General features: G+C 37.6%; 2 protein-coding genes across 3 annotated transcripts in view; one reads left to right on the top strand and one right to left on the bottom strand.

Annotated features, from left to right (window-relative positions):
- Positions 1-12: 12 nt before the first annotated feature.
- On the bottom strand, positions 13-22467 carry l(2)k05819 (transmembrane protein 94-like protein l(2)k05819). The gene is made up of 26 exons (XM_073076116.1): positions 22195-22467; positions 21679-21935; positions 20892-20999; positions 20371-20519; positions 19703-19855; positions 19004-19212; positions 18384-18603; positions 17919-18128; positions 16940-17124; positions 16519-16642; positions 15849-15983; positions 14903-15048; positions 14404-14534; positions 13542-13618; positions 13082-13281; positions 7874-8006; positions 7204-7353; positions 6692-6820; positions 6221-6300; positions 5598-5721; positions 4475-4597; positions 3769-3936; positions 2734-3010; positions 2173-2266; positions 1416-1622; positions 13-291 (listed from the first exon to the last, which is right to left on the bottom strand). The coding sequence occupies exons 1-26, from the start codon at positions 22302-22304 to the stop codon at positions 219-221; spliced, it is 3972 nt and encodes a 1323-aa protein (XP_072932217.1). The 5' UTR covers positions 22305-22467; the 3' UTR covers positions 13-218.
- Positions 22468-24096: 1629 nt separating this feature from the next.
- Positions 24097-24184, top strand: part of LOC140744503 (WASH complex subunit 1) — a 46769-nt gene continuing 46681 nt past the window's right edge. Inside the window, exon 1 of one of the 2 annotated variants that reach the window (XM_073076119.1) lies at positions 24097-24182. The gene's annotated coding sequence lies outside the window, so the exon portion shown is untranslated. The remainder of the gene's footprint in view (positions 24183-24184) is intronic. The other variant, XM_073076121.1, reaches the window with a different exon arrangement.

Raw genomic sequence — 24184 nt, forward strand, 5'->3', positions numbered from 1 at the left:
TAAAACAATGTGTACTCTTATGTATTTTTATTAAAAATGTTAGGTTTATCAAAAACACGTCATCGTCAAATAAATTAAGTACAAAATAGTCGTTAGGTACGCATCAAGTACAATGCTTCATTTATTCTTATCACTATAAATAATATAAATCTTTGTGTGGCCACTGTGTTGGCTCTTAGGATAAATTTCACTAAAGTAATTGACTAGATGCGGCAGTTTTAAAACGGCGAATTCATGCCCAGCTTCGTCCCGAAGTCCAATCTTGCGCGTCGCTGGTTGCGCACGTCCGCTCTGAAATTAATGGATGTATAAATGATACAAATGTGATTTAAAATATGTTTAGGCATAATATATAAGGCTGTAAAATTCTAGACCTGTCAATACAGTTTCATTTCGCTAAATTAATCATAATATTCAGTGATATCAAATCGTATTTTCTTTCTTAATTGTTTCGATAAAGATGTGGCGAAAAAAGGGCAAAAGATACGAAAAGCTTAAGCTTTGTTAGGCATACTAGACTTCAAGTCCAAATATTATAGTAGAAGATCCGAAGCTAAATCGAACTGGACCGAGCTGATAATAGAATGAAACTCATTTTATAACGAAATTAGTACATTGGGTAATACATTAAAAATGGGTTTGCTAAAAAAAATCTGGACAGGATAATTTTAATTATTTTTTGAAAAATTAATTTTCATTTTGCAGACAACCCTATATCAACGTGTTCAAAATAAAACAGCGAAATACCTGTTTATACCTGACAACCCAGTAGTTCGTCCACGTAAATAATAGGCAACCCAAAGCCTGCACATTCTGTATGTTTTTAACATTCACTCAGAATAGAATTTTCTTATTATCTTGATGTTGCAAAATTTAATTTTCAATTAAATTTTAATTTTTCAAAAAATAATTAAAATTATCCTGTCCAGGATTTTTTTAGCAAACCCATTTTAATGTATTACCCAATGTACTAATTTCATTATAAAATGAGTTTCATTCTATTATCAGCTCGGTCCAGTTCGATTTAGCTTCGGATCTAAGACCATTATTGGTGGAGATTTGGTTGTAATATTTCAAAATATAAATCACAAATTCGAAATTCCCCTACGAATCTATTGGAGCTAGCTGCAAGTTGAACTATGTACGTTTTAAACCAATCTTCGGTTTGGAGTGATATCCGGTTTGCATGAATTAAAAGCAAATGGTATTGTGAGTGCGTAAAAGGGTTTCGAATTACTCACTTAACACATGAGGTTCGGGTAAAAAGAAAACTGAAGGACATTTGTTTTGCCAACTCTGAGATTATTTTTTCTGACTATCTTTGACTTCTTTTTATCCCCAACAAATTTTAGAGTTTCATCGACCTCGACCTCTCCTTTTGGACACCCTCAAAGCTACTTGTTCGGAAAACCTACTTGATCTCCTGCCACTTGATGAACTCGTTGGCGGCGAAGACGAGCAGCAGGCTGGCGGCGGCCGCCGCGCCCAGCGCCGGCGCCACGCGCGCCGCGCCGCACGCGCCCCACCGCGCGCACCCCGCCCCCGCCCCCGCCTCCGCGCCGTCCGCCCCCGCGCCCACACCGCGCAGCATCACGCCGCTGAACAGCGCTTGCAGGACAATCCTGGAAACGTTATACATGATTCAAAGAGTTATACACTAAACGATTACCCATATGGTACGCCATAAAATCGTTAATAATATCACATTCTACATAGGTGGTAGAACCCTCGGTGGATCGACGCTGGCGGCACCAACGTCACACTAATTTCTGCCTAATAACAGCAATGTAAAGCGCTGCTATGGTCTGGTTTTGTAAGAGAAATATACTTTTCCGAGGCTTTCCAACTAAGCCTCCAGGGGTAGCAATGTATTTGTAGCAAACCTAATGTAGGAATCTAATCCTATCTGCCAGTGGTCACGGTTTTAAAACAACAAAAATACAACGATTAACGACATAGCACGCCAACATGAAAAATGTTAACATATCACATACATCATAAGTCACATCGCTTAAGCGTTATTAATAGCACGATACCGATAACACATTATTGAATATATAAAATATTAACCTCATGAAATATCTATCAAAAATGAATATATCAAAAATGTAAGTTCACATAAGAAAAAGATTAAAGGCGAATTAATTTATTGACAATATATAATGTACTTACAATATCACAACAGTAACGGACCAGACGCGGTTCGCCCAGAAGCCTCTTTCCCAGATAGAGGAGTGTCGATGTACAAAAGACAACGATATCACAACTGAAAGAAACAAGAAAAGTGCTTAGGATTGAGAAGTAATTAATGTATAAGGAGCTACAAAATGTCAGATATTTTTTTAGGTATATGTATGTTACCTCTACAAATTCTAATAGATTCAACTAAGGCAGAACAAACAACCTTTTTTAATATATTTTAAGCCGACATTCACATTACAATTTTGATAACTGTAGAGGACGCGCCAAACTGATAGTCCGCTTCGAATATAGAAACGAGTCGCGTCGCAATAGCAAATTGTAGATATTAGCGGGACAAAGTCAGCGCGGGACCCCCCCGGCACCCTTCGCTGCCCGCTCTCGCCCACGGGTACATAGCTGTGTTAGTGTGCCCTTACGTTACGGAGTACATGCTGACTAAACCTGCGCGCAAAAACTTCAGAGCGGATAAGAATTTGTTGCGCGGACTTTACCAACAGAAATAAATACAAAAAAAAAGGTAAAATAACTAACTTAAATGCAAAGTAACAAGCGCGAGCGTGATATGCTGCGCCAGATAGAACCCGTCGTAGAAGTCGTCGCCCCAGCCGTGCCAGCTGCGCAGCGCGAGGTCGGCGGGCGCGGTGCGGTTCGCGAGGTTCACCGGGTACACCAGCCAGCAGCCGGTCACGTTGCTCGCCGCCGCGATCTGCTCGCAGAAGCTGCGCAACGTCAGCCCGTAGATCGCGACGATCGATATCGCGGACGGGACGAATTTGCACGCGTAGCACCAGAACACGAATAGCGCCATCTGGTTAACGTTATTCTTAATAAATAAATATTTATAACCATAGAATAAAGTTTTAATAAATAAATATTTATAATCGTACTCTAAAGTTTGGTGATAAAAGTGTATATTAAAACGTTGCAATATTCAAGATTAAAGGCAAATTATTTTACTAGCTAAAGGCAATATTTCTATGTTCATAAGTATTGTCAGTTACGAGTAAGGTCCTATTTATATTCAGAAAGAAAGATAGAGAGAAAAAAAGTTGCTTCGTAAATACACAATATAAATAGAATCAAAATTGAAATCTGGGGATACATATTAAAGTACAGTGGTAATGAAATAGGATTATATTATTATTAGATATTCCTACCTGTGATCGGCCACAGATGGGCCATTACCCCTGGGGACTAAGCTGGAACACCTCGGAAAAGTATGTCTCCCTTACCAAACTCTTCAAAACGGAACAAAGCAGCGTCCAACACGTGCCGCCGGAGCCGAACCACAAAGGGTTCTACCACCTTCAAGCGCACGTGACTTAAAAAGCATAGAGAATAAACCATGTAACCTTACGGTCGAGCGCGAGCGTGGGTTTTGTGCGCCGCCCGGGCTCAGCGCCAGCGGCAGGAATGTGTACAGCGACCCCACCTGACGCTCACACACACACACACACACACACGTAACATGTAACCTTGCGGTCGGGCGCGACTGTGTGTCTTGTGTCAGCGGCAGGAACGTGTCCAGCGACCCCACCTGACGCGCACACACACGTGGCATGTCACCTTGCGGTCGAGCGCGAGCGTGGGCCTGGTGGCGGCGCGCTGCATGACGTTGTGGTGCGCGGGCGCGAAGGCCAGCGCGGCGGCGGCCAGCGGCACGCTCACGCAGCTGCTCCACAGCGCGCCGCCCGGGCTCAGCGCCAGCGGCAGGAACGCGTACAGAGACCCCACCTGCAGTACACACACACTCATACATATGTAAAGTCTGCACCAAACTTCTAGTCCGCTCTGAATATAGAATACGCGTCGCAACAGCAAATTGTAGATATTAGCGAGATGAAGACAGCGCGGGACCCAGCTCCCGTCCGCTGCCTACTATCGCCCACGGGTACATAGCGCAGTTAGTGTGTCCTTACTGCTACAGAGCATACTGCTTATGGTTGTATTCGACCTCATTAGCTCTCTGACTACACCTGATCGCAACAACTTCAGAGCGGGCTAAAACCTGCTCTGAAGTTGTTGTGCGCAGTTTGGCGCAAACTATACAATATACTGTTACAGATAAGGGCTGACACACAGAAAAACATTGCGACGCAGTGCGGCAATGTATGTGACGTAAATGTCTGCGTTGTGACATTTTTATATGTGTCGGCCTTAAGCTCATAAGCATGGATAATAACACTACCAACACTAGAATACAGCGACATAACTGCTACTACCACTTTATAGTCTGAATTCTTGTACTTCCTACGATTAACCGAAACGATACCTGTATGAGCGATATGTAGCAAGCGCTGCATATCCAGAACTGCGTGCAGTTCCAGATGCACATCATGTAGTGGCGCGACATCGTGATCAGCGCGAACAGCGACACGTCCGCGTCGCGCGCCATCTGACCGACACATACACACATTTTTATATACTGATATTAATGATAACACGGAAAAATTTACTAATATTTATGTTAACAATGAAACGTACTCTTTGTGTGATATTTAATATAATAAGTCCATTTTATCGGCTTACTAAAAATGGGACTTTGAGTTATAGTGTTGAATTTTAAAAAAATACGAAAAAGATGTTCGTAAAAATATTAGATTGTTTAGCAATACTACCGGCTACACATATTGGCAAGGTAATGTAAGGTATTTTTATTTAAAATAGATAAAATTTTGATAGGATGAAAATAATGTTTAAATATGATTTTATTAAACTTTTACCAAGGATAGCTAGAGCAAATGGACCGTCATTGCATCATTTCTGCTGGTTTATAGAACTTTTAATTGGAATGTTTGAGTAGCAAAACCCTTAGTTTGACAAAACGATCACTTCAAAAGATTATTTTCTATGTAAAATATACAATATAATACATACTTGTGAATTGCAGTAGTTCGTCGGCGGTTGATTTTGCCATTTATTTTGTAACTTCATAAGCAGCGTGAAACAGTTTTAAATACATTAAACCATGCGTATACAGTAAAATTTTAGATTATTTTAAATACAATGTTAATAATGTTTGTTTGTCTGTCTGTCCGTCTGGTTGCTTTGTTTGTCAGTGTCTCTGTCTGTCCTTCCATCAGCCAAAATGTAGATCGGTCAATCGATTTATAATATTGTATCTATCCAATACAATTCTACAAAATATAGTAGATATATAGTAATGTATCTATCGAATGTCTGTTTATTTACCTACCACAATAACAATATTAGTTTTCTATAGAATACTTCAGTTTAGTTTAATTGCGGTGCATCTGTGGCCGACCTCAGGTAGGAATATCTAATCCTATCCGGGGTTGATTACAGATGTCCATGGGCGGCAGTAGCCTTACCATCAGGTGGACTGCATGCTCGTCTGCTACTCCTATATTATAAAAAAAGTAGTTGGTGGTCACCGAGAGCGAGCAGGGCACGGAGTTGAGGGTTCGCGCGAGGTCGATGGGCCCCACGCAGTCGGCGGGCACCTGGTACGGCGGCATCTTCTGGCACAGCACAGGGTACAGCGGCTCCAGCGCTATGCTGCAAACATAGATTAGTAAAGAATACTCACTCTTAACAAGAAAATGTACTCAGTTTTGAGAATTGAAATAGTTCCGTAAAAAACTTTTGCCACGTCTCCGTGCTAAAATGTTCCTAAAATGTTTGAAATAATTATTTATTTATTATGTAAATTACGCAGTATTAGTTATTTATGCGTACATTTTCTCTAAAAATGTTTTTATTTGTCAAGAATTCAAAAAAAGAACTTACTAATAAGCCGTTTGTGGCTTCATTCAATTTCAAGGCGGCGAAGTATCTTTACTAATCTATGGCTGCAAATGTAATCATGTAAAAATTGATTTAAAACGCTTCTGCTTTGCTGTTTTCATTTCAGTTAACGATAACATTTGAATTGATGTACATAGAGTAAACTTTACAATGAGTTTAAGTTTTGCGTGTTACTTGTTTAAATAGTCAATGCCTGCATTATGGCCATTTTAATTATTTAAAATAATTATAATTACAAATTCTTACATACCTAGCATCTGCCTGCATAAATATTTCCATGTTCTGACAGTTGGCTGCTGATCCCATTACGCAGACAACCTCTCCATAATCCTTTCAATTAAAAAAACATTTTTTACATACTGCCACATTACGATATAGGTCATTGTAAAATAATCGCTTAAAACTTAATATAAGTTTTGTAACCTTTAAAAAGAAACTAATGTTTTTTCTGTTATGCGATAACTTTTTAAAGTGCAACCTGATATTTACTTCAATCTAATACTCCGTGTATCTTCTTTACGACTCTCACACTTGTCAAACCCGTCAGCAGTCAACATTACCATAAATACTTCAATAACAAAGCAGTACTCGGTACAAAGCGGTAGTAGAATCCGAGCGAAACTTCCAGTCAGTCAGTTAATGTGACCTTACTGTGTATAAGCTTGTGGTTGTGTGTGGCCGACAACTTCAGGGCGGACTAGAAGTTTGGCGCAGACTTTACCTGCATAATCTGTATCATGCAGTGCACGGAGCTGGCGGTGCAGTCGGTGAACAGCGACACCAGCAGCGGCACGTTGTCCACTTGCTCGATGTGCGGACGGATGTTCTCGATGCCGCGCGGGAGCTTCGCCTGCGAGATTATATATTGTTTATATGTTTACATAGGAAATACATTATGTAGTATGTGATCAATTCGTATTAATAGTCGATTATCAAACCTTGCTGATATTATTATGTACGTTTGTGCACGAGCGAGTAAGCGTGTACGGGCGAACGTGCTTACTTATGGTGCGTAAGTATGTATAATCCGCGTAAAAGTGCTAGTCGTGTTCAGACACGAATCTACAAATGAATCGCGTCGCCATAGCAAATTGTATGACTTCACCTGCTCGCAACAACTGCAGAGCGGACTAGGAGTTTGGCGATAATTATACATACGAATAAAAACCTATACATACAATACGTATAAACAGGCAAATAGAAAAAAAACAATTGTAGTGTAGATGAACTCACCCGGTTGCTCATGTCGAAGTGCAGCGGCGCGGAGTGGTCGGTGGAGTCGGTGAGGCAGGACAGCGAGCGGCAGCCGTCCACCGGCGACTCCGCGCCCTCCAGCAGCGAGTCCGTCGACGGGTGCGACGTCGGGATGCTGGCCCGTTGCAGCTGGGTACGATAAGCGGATAATGTTTCAATCGTAATATTGAGTTAGACTACAAAATGATAGGCTTAAATTTATGAGTGAATTTGTGATTTAACTTCGACTTCTATATAGATTTATCGATAATAGTACTTAATTTATTTCTGAATTTTGATAGGGTACCTATAAAAAATAAATGTTATTAATATAATAAGATTACAAACATATCTATTTACTAATATGCTACACTTGCATAAAAAAATATCCATAAATAACATGGGAGTAGGGTCAGTAAAATCGTTCAAATTAACTGCGACTTACTTATTTTGTATCGATCTTGTTTTTAGTGTATAAAGAATTACTTGTGATCTACATATCAATTTCCGAAAATTTCCTGCTCCCATCTATCCGACTTTCTTTTTCATAGATCCAGTAAGACCTTTAATAGCCTTATCCAGAAAAAGTACACTTCTAACAGAAATAGTAACGTAACTGTGATATATTTCAAGTAAATGTCTGTCATGTTCTCTCCTAAATCTAATTTACCTTCAGTCCACTATGTGCAGTCATAGAGTGTCTGGCCTTCTTGATCTCGTTGTCAAACTTAACGGTCGTATGCTCCACGTTGATGGCGCCCGGGGCCGACATCGACAGCGCTTTAGACGACACTATGTTGCCACTGTTGTTTACATTTAGGTATGATGTTATAACGGTCATGTTTGATATGTCCATACTATAGACTGCATTTTGACTGCAAAACGTTGTATAATTTTTTGAGCAAAATATGGTGTCACCACGCACCTGGGAGAAGATTAAAATATATTTTACCGTGACTGTAGCCCTTTTTATGTCTGGCTGTAAGGCTTCTCAACAATTAGAAAAACCTGGAGCATGTCATTATAAAGATTAGTGATGAAAAAAGTATAAGATAATTACATTCTTCTGAGAATTTAACCAATATCTATAAAACCTTCTAGTTGAAGGTGACATCGTTGTTCACAAGTGGAATGTATATAATATAATCCACAATATTTTAATAATTGCAGTCAAAGTGCAGTCTATTTCATCTCGAATAAACTTTAGTAGCAATTAATAAGCTTTGTTTTTAATTTGGAAAATTGTGTTTAACAACACCTTTAGTTATAAGTAGCGTACTGTAACTGTGTACAGGTGAATCAATTGTGCTTCGTGTTTAAACTTAAGAAAAGTAGAAAAAGCGTAGATTATATTTTTTTCTATAACTACAGGGACGAATTGTAAGTAAAAGCAGTCGACTTAAAAATGCATTGTGGTGCATATTTGACATGAAATATCGATCGATATCATGTGAGTGTCCAATAGTTATTAGAACTCATTAAAGCCCAGATAACATGAAATATGTTTATTGGTAACGAAATGTACCACAACGCATTTAAAAAACTAATTAAACACTTATTACGAAACTTTCAAATATTTTGCAGAAGCAAAGCATTATTTCTATTAAAACAATCATTAAAACGATTAGCGGTACGCATGCAAACCGCATTAAAACAAAAATTAGTAGATGCACATGAGTGTTACGTCACATAACAAATGTAAATTGTAATCATGGTCTATCAATATTTACTGCGGATCTAATTGAAATCACACCTAAAATAAAGAACACTACGAAAAAAACTATGATTTCATGTACTTAAGCTTAAAAGACGCGTTTGATAAAATAATGTGCAAGCACGTTTTGAGCACGTAACGAACACACGACACGCACGGACAAGGGCGAACCACTACTCGATAACATGTTGCTACTAGACTGACATTATTTATCACCAATATAAAACCATCATCGTCTCCCTGATGAGTACGGGTCTTTTTTAGTATTACAAGGTTTAAACTATTACTTTTGCATGCTGTTCAAGACGGCATTGGTGCACTTAACTCGCCCTTTCAAACATTCAAAACTCAAGGGGAATTTAAACAAGCGATAATTAATTTTCGACAGGCACATACATAATATTGAAGCAGAGGTAGGTACGTGCCTGGGATTCGATTGAATCCCGGACTCCCGCAGTGGGAGGCTGAAAATTCATACATTACAAACACTTGTATTCTATATAGATGTGGTTTTAACTGTATTCTTGTGTTTTACAGACATTAACGCCCATACGAAGTTAGTGTTAATTTATTTTGACGCTTTGTTAATTAGAGTAACATGTCCAAAGTGTACTTGTATTATCATTACATTGGAAGACAATGCAAAGGCAATTGCAGTATAGTTTAACGTAGGAATTATATTTCATGCTCTATAAAAGTCAAATATTGTATCATACTGCTATCACTCCTATTGAACATAAAAATCTAGATGCGACCTATAATCAAATCGACAAACATCTGAGCAGCTAGAACTGTAATCCTAAGCCGTTGTCCTAAATAGAACGCGATTGCGTGATCAATTTAAGATAGCGTACTTTTATAGGATTAGTTTTTTACGGGGGTAGCTTCATAGAGTGTATACGGGGAAATATGACTTCATTTACAAGTCTGCAAATGAATAGGTATAATTTATATAATTAGATAGATAGATAGATAGATATTTTTTATTGCACACTTCAATAGAACATTACAATAGTACACAATTATATTAGTTAATTGTATGCAATAGGCGGCCTTATCGCTAAGCAGCGATCTCTTCCAGACAACCTATGCATGGAAAAGGTAAGGAGGGTAGTGAGGAAAGTGGGAAGTGTGTATCAAGTTGGGGAAGGAATATTAAACATAGTATAGTGTTTTTTGCTTATTAGTATAATAAGCAAAAAAAAAGCCTAGGGAATTAATAGTGGAGAAACATAGTCGTTTTTCCATCAACTTGCCCTTCCCTTTATCATACTTACTCTTATTATAAAAAATGTATATTATAATTCATTGCCATATTAAATAAGCACGCCTAGCAAGCTGAATGATCGCGCAATCGCGTTCCAAAGCAAACAAAAAAACGAGTACACAGCGCACGCGCATGTCCACGTGCGTGACACATGACGCGTGTGCGAGCGTGACGCGTGACACGTGTGCCACCGTGACGCGTGACACGAGACGTGTGAGCGAGCGTGACGCGTGGCACGTGACGCGTGTGCGAGCGTGACATGTGACGCGTGACGTGACGTGACGTATCACCCGCGCGCGAGGCACGCACCTATAGAAGGGGTCGTGCGCGGCGGTGTGCGGCCGCGAGCGCGCCGACAGCGGCGAGCCCGGCCTACTGTTGAACGTTACAATTTATTATTTACGTCAAACTTTACGACCCTCAACATATCACCAGAAGTTGTAGTCTCTTTCAAACATGAGGTCATAGAGTTTGACGTATGATTATCCATCTTTTGTAGCTAAGGCAACTATGTAGTTACAGAGATTATTGTCAGTGGTAGCCTCATGAACCATAACATAGCTTCGTAGAACTGGTTAAACTGAGAATACCGACTTATATCATTACATGTGTCAGCCATCCGAAAGATCTTATACTTGGTAGCTTACACGACCAATAAATTATTTTTACATGTCATTGTATACTGGTTTCCACTTGCAGTTCTAGTGCTTTATTGCTACAAAAAAACACTACACAGTGTTTTACTGTTACCTGTCCCGTCAAAATCGGTTCAGTAATTTTCAATATTACCCTTAATATCAGTCATTTTTCATTGTAATATTTATTATATTTTGAACTTAGTAAGCTCCTTTTTCACATTCATTTAAAGAGATATCTGATTTTTCTTAAATATCTTCTCCTGTAAATAAGCTAAAAGTATGGCGGAATTGCAGGATATAAAATTAACTACGATAATATTCTAAGCATAGCATTTCTAAGTAGATTAATATAAGAGTATATACTATAGACATAGAGACAAGACTAACCAGATCAAGCACTCAGACTTTTCATACGATCTAGAAAAGAATAAAAAACACAAATTATACAAAATTAGGTATAATTGTGAAAATGAAAAAAAGAAATTTGTGTTTGATTTCATCATAAACTGGTATCATATTTGAATTTACATATATATTTTTATATATGGGAAAATATGATTTTTATGTATGACGGTATGATGAAATATAATTATTTTACTAAATGTCTACCTACAACATTTATATTTATAAAATTATAGAACTGAGTTGTATGTGCTGATATGTTTATTTATAAACGTTGATATAAGTTTGAAAATTTTATAGTGAATGGTGCTCCTATCGTCATTTATCGACTAAATATAACTGACGTTATAAGTGTGATAGTTAAGAACTTACAGTAAAAGTATACAAAAATGATACAATTTGGCTTGGCTACGCCAAAATCTATCGCTAGGTAGTATTTAAAAAGATTTTTTTTTCTTTTATTGGTCAAAATAAACTGCTTGCGTATTTTGTATTTTTTACTATAAATGAAACTATTTTGCTAAAATTGAACCACTAATGAAACAACAACGCAAAACTGGCAAGCAGTTGCTCAGCCTTAGGTATGACAGCAATGTAAAGTCTAAGAAGTACTTTTAAAATACATCATAGTAAAATACAGATAATTAATTATATTATTCCAAATGAGAGGTGATTTAAGGAGCACCATCACGCATTAACCAATAGTTAAGCATTAATGAAATTAAAGTCAAATGAATAAATTAACAGAAAATAGTTCTGATGGTATTCTTTACATTAGGATTTTTTACAAATTAACACATACTTTATTGTATTATTACAATATATGAGTGTTTAAAAGACCAACCATTGCATTAGTCATCAAATTACAATATATTTATGTATACAAAATAAAATCATCCACTGTATTTTATAATGTTATTCCGTCAATTAGTTTGACACGCATAAATTTTCTTTCGAATATGGGTTAAAATGGCTGGTAATGGTATGAAAAGATAAAAAGCAAAGGTGCCTTGTCTTTTTTCAGCATTTTCGCTTTTCATATTCTTTCGGATTTGGTCATCCACGCCCAGTTGAAAAAATCTCCCTCTATATGAATATAGGGCTTCAATTTTACTTTCTTAAATACCAACGTAACGGTTAGTCTTGCATGAAAATAATTTGAACGGATAAAATGTGCAGTCTTCATTAGATGTCGTGAATGATGTCTGTAAATATTTGGAATTAATATGCCAATCATATGTACAATGTTATTACAACAACACATTATTAATATAATTTGTCAATGTGATTAAATATATAACAAACATAATTGTAACTATAATATTTTTAAGTAATGTAGTTTCCCCAAATGTATTGCATGTACCCAGTCCCAACAAATTATTTATATATTTGATGTTATAAATAATTGTATTATGTTTATAATTCCATTATTATCCCACGTCGTCTATTCACCATATGCCACTACCCATGGTAAATCATCACATAACTTTAAATTTCACAATATAAATCGCGCCAATTAAGAAACACTATGAAAACATACCCATACCCACATTCTAAACCTCAATATTTTTATTAATCATTATTTCACCGTTGTGTTAAGTCCAAATTACTACATTTCTACTTTATAAAGTAGAGATTAATTTTTTCAATTATCCCCACCCCCTCTCTTATTAATTCCTTATACCAGTAAAACCTCGTGTATGACATTACTAAAACGTTCAACCGTATTAATGAGAGGTAAGATCATCTTAGATCATCTTGTATTCAACTCGCCTCACATTTGGTGATTAAAAGGGACAAAAATGAACCTTACAGGTATGTATCCCGCGACTTACAACTGCTCAGCACAGTACCGACCTGTTCTCGCCGCCGCTCATGAGCGAGATGTGGCAGTTCCAGCCGGACTCGAGGCCCATCTTCTCGCTGAAGACGCGCGAGCGCAGCTCGTTCTCCTTGCTGAAGTGCACGAAGCGGATGCAGGCGCGCTCCAGCCGCTCGATCAGCTCCACCATGTCGCTCTGCGCCTGGTACTGCATCGTCACCATGCCGATGAACACCTGCGGGATTCGCGTCAATAATCGCCACTGAATTATTTTGCCTGACATAGTGTGCTACTTGAAATAATATCGTGATTTTTAAATGGATTGTTTTAAATTTTTTGACACTTGAAATTTCTTCATAATGTGATAACCCTAACGGCAGTGATCATTTACCCCTAACTTACTATTTCAATTTGATTTAATTTGAACAGAAGCAATCAGATATTTTTTTATATGCTTCATTCGATGAAAAGGAAGTGTATTTAAAATTTCTTTACCTGATTACACTGCATGTCAAAGAATCCCTCAGTATCAGTAACGTCATCATCTGTTACTTCGTTAAATAGCAATGAGTCTGAAAAGTAAATATATTTTATTTATAGACTACCTCCATAATGTTGAAGAAATTTCATATAATATTTTTTCCATTTATGGAACGTAATTTTAGGCATACTTATACAATATGTCGGAGCAAATACGGCAGTTCTCCTATTATAAAATGAAATGATTAAACACCTGAGGAAAACTACCTGCATCTTAAAATACGAAAACAACTGCACATGCGCCGGTCCTATAAAAAGGGCCGTACTGGCGACATCGGGGCATTATTGCTCGACCTGTGGAACAGTGTGGACCTCCTTAGGACGTCGTTATGCTGCCCGAAGAATATACGAATCTCAACAATTCTCGTGTGGTTTTCTTTCGAAGGTTTCATTACGAGTCATCACCAACACAACAACAATTATGACGTCAGCGGTGCTGACGTCACGCCTTTTTAAAATACTACGGACGGTGTTTTTCCGTTATACATATATAACAAGTCAGCGTTATCGTCATATCAGTTTCTCGGGCAATGGTAACTAATATTATACATTTTGAGGTTATGTTTTTTTATTATAATTGTATCTTCGGGCAGCTCCAGGTACAGCTGCGCCGGCGCCTAGCGATGCTGACGTCAGCGGCCCGCACGCACCGCACGACACTCACCAGTAGAGTGGAAGTGCAGCGCGGGCGCGTCGGCCCAGCTGGCGGCGCGCGGCACGTACAGCTGGCGGCTGTCGGCCGGCAGCTCCAGGTACAGCCGCGCCGGCGCCTAGCGATGCTGACGTCAGCGGCCCGCACGCACCGCACGACACTCACCAGTAGAGTGGAAGTGCAGCGCGGGCGCGTCGGCCCAGCTGGCGGCGCGCGGCACGTACAGCTGGCGGCTGTCGGCCGGCAGCTCCAGGTACAGCTGCGCCAGCGTTGGCGCGATGCTGCGCGTCAATGGCCTGACAACAACCGTACAACGTGACTTGATGTGACACAGTAGTCCCCACACTAGTTTGACACCACAGTTTATTCTGGATTCGATACTGGTTTCCAAGTTCTATACAGAATCTACCTATCAAAGTTCGAAATTTACAATGTTTAGTAGGCAGAAATTGTCACACAATGTTCTTTAAACTCATAGTGTAAAGCACGGTATTTTAATTTCATTTCATCTATCTAAAAAGCAACATCCAAACTAGCTATATAGCTGATTAACTATTTGACTTATTAATCAATTGACTGATTGACTAACTGACCGACTGATTGACAATTTACAATTTGAATTCCATACATCGAAAATATTTTTTAAATATCGTTTAAAACTCACTTATAGGCGAATGCTGTGCAGTAGGCCGTGAGCGAGTTCCGCTGGTAGAAGTCGATAATCTTCTTACGGTCGGTTGGCGAGATGGGCGTCAAATCGCGCCCGTTCCAGTAGTCCACGCACGAGTCCAGGATTATGTCAGCTGTTCCCTGGTAAATTATTATTTATATTTTTTCTAAATTATTAGTACAATGTTTGACATTCATTGCATAATAATCATATCGATATCATAATTGCCACCTACAGCTAGCTACGTGGCCAGATGTTTACGTCCGTGACCCGGAATTAGTTTCTTATTTCAATGTCACAAGTACCAAGTATACGCAGCGACTCTCATTATCTGCGCGAGCATCGCGTCACAAATACCATCTACAAGGAGCGTGATACGTGGGATATCTTCGTGAGCGTCACGTCACAAGTGGAGCTTACGATCTGCGAGCAGTTGTCTACGCATGCACCATGTCACAAGTGTGCCATTTACGATTAGCTAAGTAATTACCTGAGTGAGTGCTGCTTACGAGCAGTGAGGTGATTACCTGTTTGAGCACCACGTCGCAAGTGCCACCCACGAGCAGCGGGGTAGTATTTGGCGTGAGGAGTGCGTGACGCCACGTGACGAGTGCCTCTTACGAGCAGTGCGAGTAGTGGAAGTGGTAGTTAGAGTCCGCGCCAAACTGCTACTTCACTATACGTATAGAATACCTATAGAATATAGGTACGGGTTGCGTTGCAACAGTATATTGTAGATATTGGCGGGACGAAGACAGCGCGGGACTCTCCTGGCACCCGTCCGTTGCCCTCTCTAGCCCACGGGTACATAGCTGCGTTAGTGTGCCCTTACGTTGATACGGAGTATATACTTGTAGTTGCATTTGACTGCATTGGCTCTCTGATTGACATTTGCGCGCATTAACTTCAGAGCGGACGAGATGTTCGTCGCGGAGTGTACCTGCGTGAGCATCTGCAGCTGCGCGGCCTGGTCGCGCACGAGCACGGCCAGCATGTGCGGCAGCGGCACCTTCACGCGCGTGCTCAGGTGCAGCGAGCGCACGAACCGCGTCTCGCGCCGGATCGTGTCCGCTTGCTGGAACACCACACATTCCGATTACGTGGAAATACTGCTAATTATAAAAAGCCAAGGGCGGCGCGAGCGATGCCATTGCACCGGAACCCTAACATCACTGTTAGTAAAAAGAGGCTAGGCTATTAATTTAAAGGCTTAGCTGCAACATACATAATACAATTTTTGTTAGGACCGCCACTGTGTATAGCTAATATGGTAAAGACCTGGCAAGACTGGCGAAGACCAGTACTGAGGAAACCTGAGCTCATACAAAATAACGGTTAATCACATTATTTTCGTTATTTCTTTTGTGTACAATATTTTATAATCGATCCGTTCGTCTCACAGCTGGGCACAAATCTCTCAAAGCAAGCTTTGGTCATAGTTAATCTGGATCGGTAGTGTTCACCCACCATTGAAGCATTTGTTTTACCTTCATCTGAATACACAGTAAAACTTCCTTTAAAATTACTCGCCTTTAAATTGCCATATTTTTAAAACCACTATTGTTTGACATTTATTAAGCAGAAAAAGATTAATAAATTTAATTACTTACCAAATGTCTGAAGATGGCTAAACACTCCTGAACAGTGTAAGAGTCTGCGACGGCATCCGTGAAGCCTATCTGCTTGGCCAGCTCGCACAGGCAGCGTCTGTTCGTCACCGGCACCAGGTCTTCACTGAAACGTTATTGTTTAGTAACGATGTGCAACTTTTGTCGAGTTTAAAAGCGTAATGATATTTAATTCAAGACTATTTAAATAAGGCCGTAGAGGTAAGGCTCAGCTGTGCGTTAGGGATGAGATATTTCTTTTTCTTTTTTCTAAACATGAAAAAGCGAAGTTAATGTCGTCGTAGTCGAAAAGTGAAAGTTTCTCAGAGAAACTTGGAGTGGGAGTGCTACGGGGAGTTCCCCGTAGAACGGCGCTTTCCAGTCACGCGTGGCGTACAGCACGCGAGTCAGTCACTGCGGTCACCTGTACTGCGCCTCGCAGGTGAGGTGCGCGCAGAAGTGCGCGTAGGTGTGTCTGGGCGCGGGCGCGCACGTGTTGAGCAGCGCGGCCAGCCCGAGCGGCTTGAGCCGCGCCAGGTGCGTGCGCCACCGCTGCTCGTCGAACTCCACGCGGAACGGCGCGTTCTGGTCGTGCGTCAGGTCCAGCACCTGCACGCGCCGACGACATAAACAACGATAAAGAACAACGTACACAACGTTCAGACCGTCACGAAACAATATGAGCGTTAGGGTGGGGTGAAAAGCCTTTTTTTTTAATTTTGGAAATGCAATAGTGACGAAAAGATATCTTGATGGTTAAAACGACGGTTAAAGTATGTAAAATAAAATTCCAATCAGATAAGAGTAAGAGCCTCCGCCAGGTCAATGAACTTTGAAATTCTACATTTTTGGTGTATACTTTGCAGTTTACAGCTGAAGGTGTCTATATTTTTTTTAACATTTATTCTATTTTATTCACTTTATTTTATAGAGCATTAACGTATTAAACAATAATACTTTTGAGTAGTGTTATTATAAAAATGCAGAGGCCAATTGTTAAGCAAAATTTACAAAGTAAGTTATTTTAATCATTTACTTTGACTGATTCTTTTTATCATGTCATCTCTTTTCGTTAAAATATTTTTACATTACTACTAAAATATCTTATTATAAACATGTAACTGATGTATGTATATCTATGGGAGGTAACATAAGAGCGACGGTAACCCTATACACGAGTTACAGCACGCACTGGTGACTGTCGCCGAATGCCGCCGACGGTAGTCTACTACAGCTCAGGTTGTAGCTCGTATATTAGAGCTCATAGTTAACAATAAAAGTATTCTGATGTATATTCAATAGACATCTATTTTTTAACTTTCAAAGCAATAATAACCTAATATAGTTTTCAGACTCCCAAACGATCCCAAATTCCTTATATGTGTGTATAAATAGCAGTTTACCTCAACAATAGTAGACGGCTCCGAATTCTGCTTGCTATCACACCCGGCTATTTGCTCCAGCGTGGTCTCGCTGTGGTGGCCCATTGAGCCCACGAGGCTGGTCTTGCTCGAGTGCTGGGAGGACGGACTGGAGTTGCGCAGGAAGAACACCTTCTCCGCTGTCGGGTTCGGCCAAGAGAGAATACCTTTTTTGTCCACGCAGCATAATGCCTGCAAACATGATGAAAAATATTGACCATAAATATTATAAAATAACTTCATCATTCAAATTTCCGTTTAGTCTGAAATCTCATCCAAGACCTCATAAACCTTACCGATAGAGATGTTAAAAAATAGTCGATTTTTATTTGAATCGATTATTATTTTCTCATAATCAATTTTTTATTAGTAATATTAATAGATTTATAAAAAATCGATTAATATTATTATATAAAAAAATAATTATTTTTTAACATTTCTACTTACCGACAAGGACCCCAACACATGCACGATATTGGCCGTCCTGGACACCATGTCTTCGCGGCCTGTGAGGATGTTGAAGAACGTCCTCCCCAGCGAGCGCAGGCTCTGCGGCTTCAGGTTGTTCTCGCTGAGCGCCTGGATCAGCGGGTCGCTTGCGTCCTCTGATATTGAACACGACTTCGGACGGATGTACTTTTGACGTGTTTCTGACAGGAGCTTAAATCTGAAAAAAAACATTCTTATAGTCCATAAAAATTTAAAATTAGTATAGCTGCGACTTAAGATTCGTTCATGTCTTTAATGTTTTTAACTTGACTGACTGAGGAAGACCGAAAAATAAAGCATTTCTGTATGAAATATTTATTTCATGCCTAAATCAATAGAAAAATGGTGTAAATTATTATTATTAAATTTATTTTTGCTACTTACTTATGTCACTGACTTTTCTAATCCTTAAAAAAACTATGACAATAGAAAACTGCAACATATGCAGATTCACCTGATTGTACTGAATTTATTAATAGCCTTACCATTTTTTTTTGACGAGAGGGGAAGCCGGAAGCCGGAAGAGAGGTGTAGAGAGCGACACCAGATAATGTGGGATCTAATACTAATGAGCTTACCTAGCCAATCCATAGCAGTTGAGTGTGACCCAAGCGATGGGGAACACAATCTGCAGCAGCGGCAGGGACGCGGCGATGGTCTGCAGGAAGTATATCTCGGTCCAGTGCGTGCGGCCAGGCAGGTGGTACACGTGCCGGAAGAAACTCGCCACCATCATGAGGGATATCACAAGGGGCAACACTATGCCCTCCATTATTTTCACTGTGCACTGAAATTTCATGTTTATTGTTGATTGAAAATCCATATTATTTAAAAAATTAAAAAATGAGGAGGTGCTGAAATACAGTTAATATTAAAACAAGATACTCATTAACATATTGATAGATATAGCCAGTGTATATCAGAAATAAAGTAGTCATTTATTAAGAAATCATCTGAATGTATTGTTTATTGTGTTAAACATCACAATTTATCAAAAATAAATAATAAGGCTGTCAAATAAATTTAGCTCATTGCTTTATTCATGTTCAGATACTTTTAACTTTTAAACACAAATTTTACAAATATTACATTTACTTGATTATCCCTAGGAAACATCATCATCAACAATAATTAGTATAATAATCTTCTTTTTTTAGTCACTCAGTAATGTATGGGGAATTATGTTGATGGTAAATTGAGAATTAGAATTTGTTACCACATATTGTTTTACTACGATAATAGCAAAGAAAAAGTTAGGAGACACGACAAAAACTCACCAAATACCTCTGTTTCTCAAATACAGTGACGGGTCTGACCGTGGCTTGCTCGAGGGCTAATTTCAAATTCTTCAAATACGGCGTTTCTTTCATCCTGTACGCTCGGTTCTGATGGGGCGTACGCACGCGCGGCATTGTAAAGTTTTCCTTAACCTTTTAAAAGTCAATGTATATCACATTAATAAAAAAGAGCTGACAAAACATTTAAGATTTTAAGTTTTTTATTTTGTACTGTACATTAAATATTTGATTTTTATATAATTCATATTGATAAGAATTAATATTACATTACCAGTTAGCCTTTTAGTTCTTTGATTTTAATAGAACCCCTTAAGTGAAAGACTTTGGCGAAGTCAATCAATAACTTTGTAGTAAATAAAGATATCATGATATATATTTTTTACATTAGGAACAGTATCCAAAAAGTAAAACTATAATAAAAAGATAGAAATCTATCCAGTATCTTTTACACGATACGCGAACAATGCATCTCAATCATTATATTCACATAGGTTACTGGGTATGGGTCTCACACCCCAATATTTAGAGCCATGGATTATACTCCCTACGCTAGTCCAACGTGAATTGAGCAGTGACGTAATTCTAATGTTCATAATAATCACAAACAACCATATGCAGAGAACTTGACATTTTTTAATCAATAATACCTGTGAAGTTGGTTGAAATATTTGACCAAAGAAAAGCTCTGGATCCTCAGGTTGGAGGCCCTGGCAGTGCCCTGGGACCTCCTGCCCCGGCCTCAGGACTATCACATCGCCTTCCACCAACAGCGACCAAGGAAGGTTTACTATTGTAGCTGGTAGGAAAAAAAAAAATTGTCTTATTACATGTGTCACTAACTAAAATTCCTTGTAAATATATTTAGTATTAAAAGTGGGAAAATATGATATGTAAACTTAAAACCTTTTTTGAGTTTTTGGTTAAAATAAGTCAGTTTTTTACTTTTTACAAATTGCTTCATATATTGAATTTCTAATCCCCACATTAACATCTTTCACTCTGAATTGGTTTCAGTTATTTGGTTAAAATAACTTGTCCAAATGATAATCCCAACTTAATTTCAATGTCAAGTTTTTTTACATCTTAGAGGTTTTTAATCTGCAACAACCATATTATTTTTATTATAATATTTTGTATATAAAATCAAATACCATTGAAAATATATTACCATCGCGGTAAGTCCATTGCAGTATCACACATGGGGAGAAAGGAGCACACAGGTGTGGATAGTGGTTCTCTTTCCACAAGGCCTTATCTATTGCTTCATCCAGAGTTTCTGTTTAAAAAAAATTGGTAGTATTAATAGTTGTAACAGACGTCCACAAAGAATGATTTTGAATCACTGCATGTCTTCTAAGAAACTGCATGCTCTCAAAGCATGGAAATCAGTATGAGTTTTGAATCACTTCCTCATTCCTCCAATTACTGTTTTATTTTGCCTAGTTTATCATATTGTTTGGCATTGAATCATAAGTATACTTTGATAGCAACACAAATGTGGCAAAGCTGTATCTTGTCTTTATTGTTATCACCAACTACTTGCTATATTAAGGTTTGAAGTTAAAATTAAAATTCAAATGACATCTTTTAAATACATCCTCACAAAGTATCCGTGGTAGACTTAAAGCAATTGGGTCACACATATAATCAAAAAAAGTATGCACATAATCAAATAAATATAAAAGCATGTCTATTCCATGTTTATATTACACTGAAATATAAAGTCATAGTTAAAGCACCATACTCAGTTACGTGCATCAAACTGGTGTATTGAATAGTGTACTAAATGAGTTAACAGCTTCAATAAATTATATGTTACTTCAAGTGTGAATCCTATGTATAAGTTGGACAAAACCAAGGTAAATATAACATACAGAGCATTTTCAGCACAGATGTTACTAAAAAAGGATAAAATAAAGTAATTAGTAGATTATTTAAAAATTACCAATTCTCACCTAAAACTTTTTTAACTCTGTGAGGTATCTCGTGCCTGTACAAGTATTCTTCATTGAGAGCAAACAAAAAATTAATTATCAATATGATAAACAAGAAAAATGCCTCCCAGAGCAAATGTGCTTGGGCGTGTAAAGTTTCCCCTATTAAATATGTTAATATTAGACATACTATATATATTATCGTGACCGTATATGCCACTCCTGATAGCAGCACTTTCTCAGAAGAGAATGAAATTATACTACGTACGAGTCCGAATCTGAAAAATAGAAAAAAAATCTGATTACTTGAGATTCTAAAATTTCTTGTACAAAATTTCTGTTTCAATAGATGCAGCCGTAACTGTACAACAATATAATATTCTTAACATAATAATATCATTGATAATAATACTAAAATTCTGTTTACAATAAAATTTATGATAGGGCCAATTATTTCTACTGAAATTTTAACTTAATGTTATATTTACTTAAACCTTCCTTACAAATATACTAAATGTCATATATTATAATAAATACCCAACAGGATTTTTCTGTTTATGTTCTTCTATTACTGCACGGATATCATTCCGTAATTTAATTAATGCCTCCCTTGTTGAGAAACCAAGGACGTGCTGATTATCATCCATTATACAATACAAATCTGCATAATTTATAACTTATGCACTAAATTGTAAAATTATGTAAAACCTCCAAATAATTTTGACAAAATAGTAAACAGCTTAGACAGCTGTGACTTTACGGATTTTTTTCATTGCCTTGACTTAGCTTCGTGTTTTTCTGTCCAGTCGAATTTTATGAATGTATAAGGATGTTAATTACAGATTATTTAGCGACACTTCAAAATATTTTACTATTACTTGTTTTTTATTTTCGACATTAATGCCTTCTTCTTGAATATAAGATATTACAAGTACAAATTTTTGTATACGCCGATGTCAAAGAGTATAGTAACCTATGCGCCGATGTAACACAAATTTTATTTATAGTATACAGGGTGAATTTTTAAAACGGGCCTTCAGGGCCAAATCCGAAACTATAAGGATTAGCGAAAAATGCTGAAAGGAGTTACGAGGCCGATTTTGATAAAAACTAAAACTGCATCATTAGTTTTTTAAAATATCTTTTTCCTTAGCCGGGAATCGAACGAGTTCATTTTGAAAAAAAAATGCACCGTCTATATTATACCACTATTTGATAGTGTTGCTTATAAGGATCAAAATCTGGAAAGTAATGATAAATGACAAACTAAAGGAAAAGCCTCGAATTTAAGAAAATACATATTTTTCATATTAATTTGGCAGTTAAGTTCCCGCCATTCGTATTAACATTTTTTTTGGCTCAATGTTTCTAATCATTCGAAATGGACGTTTTGTTTCCCAATAATTTATATTTTTATGTCCGACTTAGCTATGGGCGGAGTTTCGTTTAATACAGATGTAAAGTTGACAATTTTCGAGAATTACTTTTTAGAGTCAAATCCGAGTGATTACTACAAAAAGAGATATAAAAAATCATATTTAACGTTGAAACAAAGTTGTAAACAACAAACAATAAGAATTTACTATTTAATCAGTTATCTATTTTAATTAAAAAATAAATCCTAAAAACGGCGGTAATTTATTTGACAAACTATTACTTTCTCATACTAAGCCGTATGTCATAGTCATAACATCGAATAATTAGTTGATTAACCAACAAATTCTTCGATGGTATCACTTATGTATGTTTCTAAAGAATTGTACATAAATCATTTGTTATGTATAATCCTTAAGGATTAGTATGCCAATGTATGGAAAAATACGTATTTTCTTCAAAATTTTCCTTTTCCTTTAATTTGGCACATAACATTACTTCCCAGAATTTGATCCTTATAAGCGACACTATCAGATGGTGGAATAATATAGAGGTGTAATTTTTTTCAAAATGAACTCGTTCGATTCCCGGCTAAGGAAAAAAATATTTAAAAAAAGTAATGATGCAGTTTTAGTTTTTATCAAAATCGGCCTCGTAACTCCTTTCAGTATTTTTCGCTAATCCTTATAGTTTCGGATTTGGCCCTGAAGGCCCGTTTTAAAAATTCACCCTGTATAGTACTTTAATATATAGTATATTAAAGTTTATTTGAATGCCTAAAAAAATTTTATTAACTACGCTAAAGAAGTAAAACTTCTAACTTGCGTATAAAATTATATACACGCTTTTTAAATTTCATTTTGTTTTTAGTGACTTTGATCCTTCGACTCATTAAAGTGAAAATATTGTCCCAAATTAAATTGTTTGTTGAGTTATCAATTGCTTTTCTAAGCAAATTTCTAATAAAATGTTTTTAATCACATTTTTTAGTTCGTATTTTAATTGATGCCATAAAGTCAATGTATGCTCGTCAAATCGATTCGGAATAATTCGGATGTAGACCGAGTTTTTACTGGTACATCCCTAACGTAAAAACTGAAGTGAAGTTGGCGTTTCTTAGAAATACTTCAAAGTTTTTCTTTCTGTTTTATGT

Source organism: Epargyreus clarus, unplaced genomic scaffold (genome assembly GCF_041222505.1).
Source record: "Epargyreus clarus isolate Ecla_fem2 unplaced genomic scaffold, WU_Ecla_fem_2.2 ptg000008l, whole genome shotgun sequence".
In the NCBI taxonomy this organism is placed as follows: domain Eukaryota; kingdom Metazoa; phylum Arthropoda; class Insecta; order Lepidoptera; family Hesperiidae; genus Epargyreus; species Epargyreus clarus.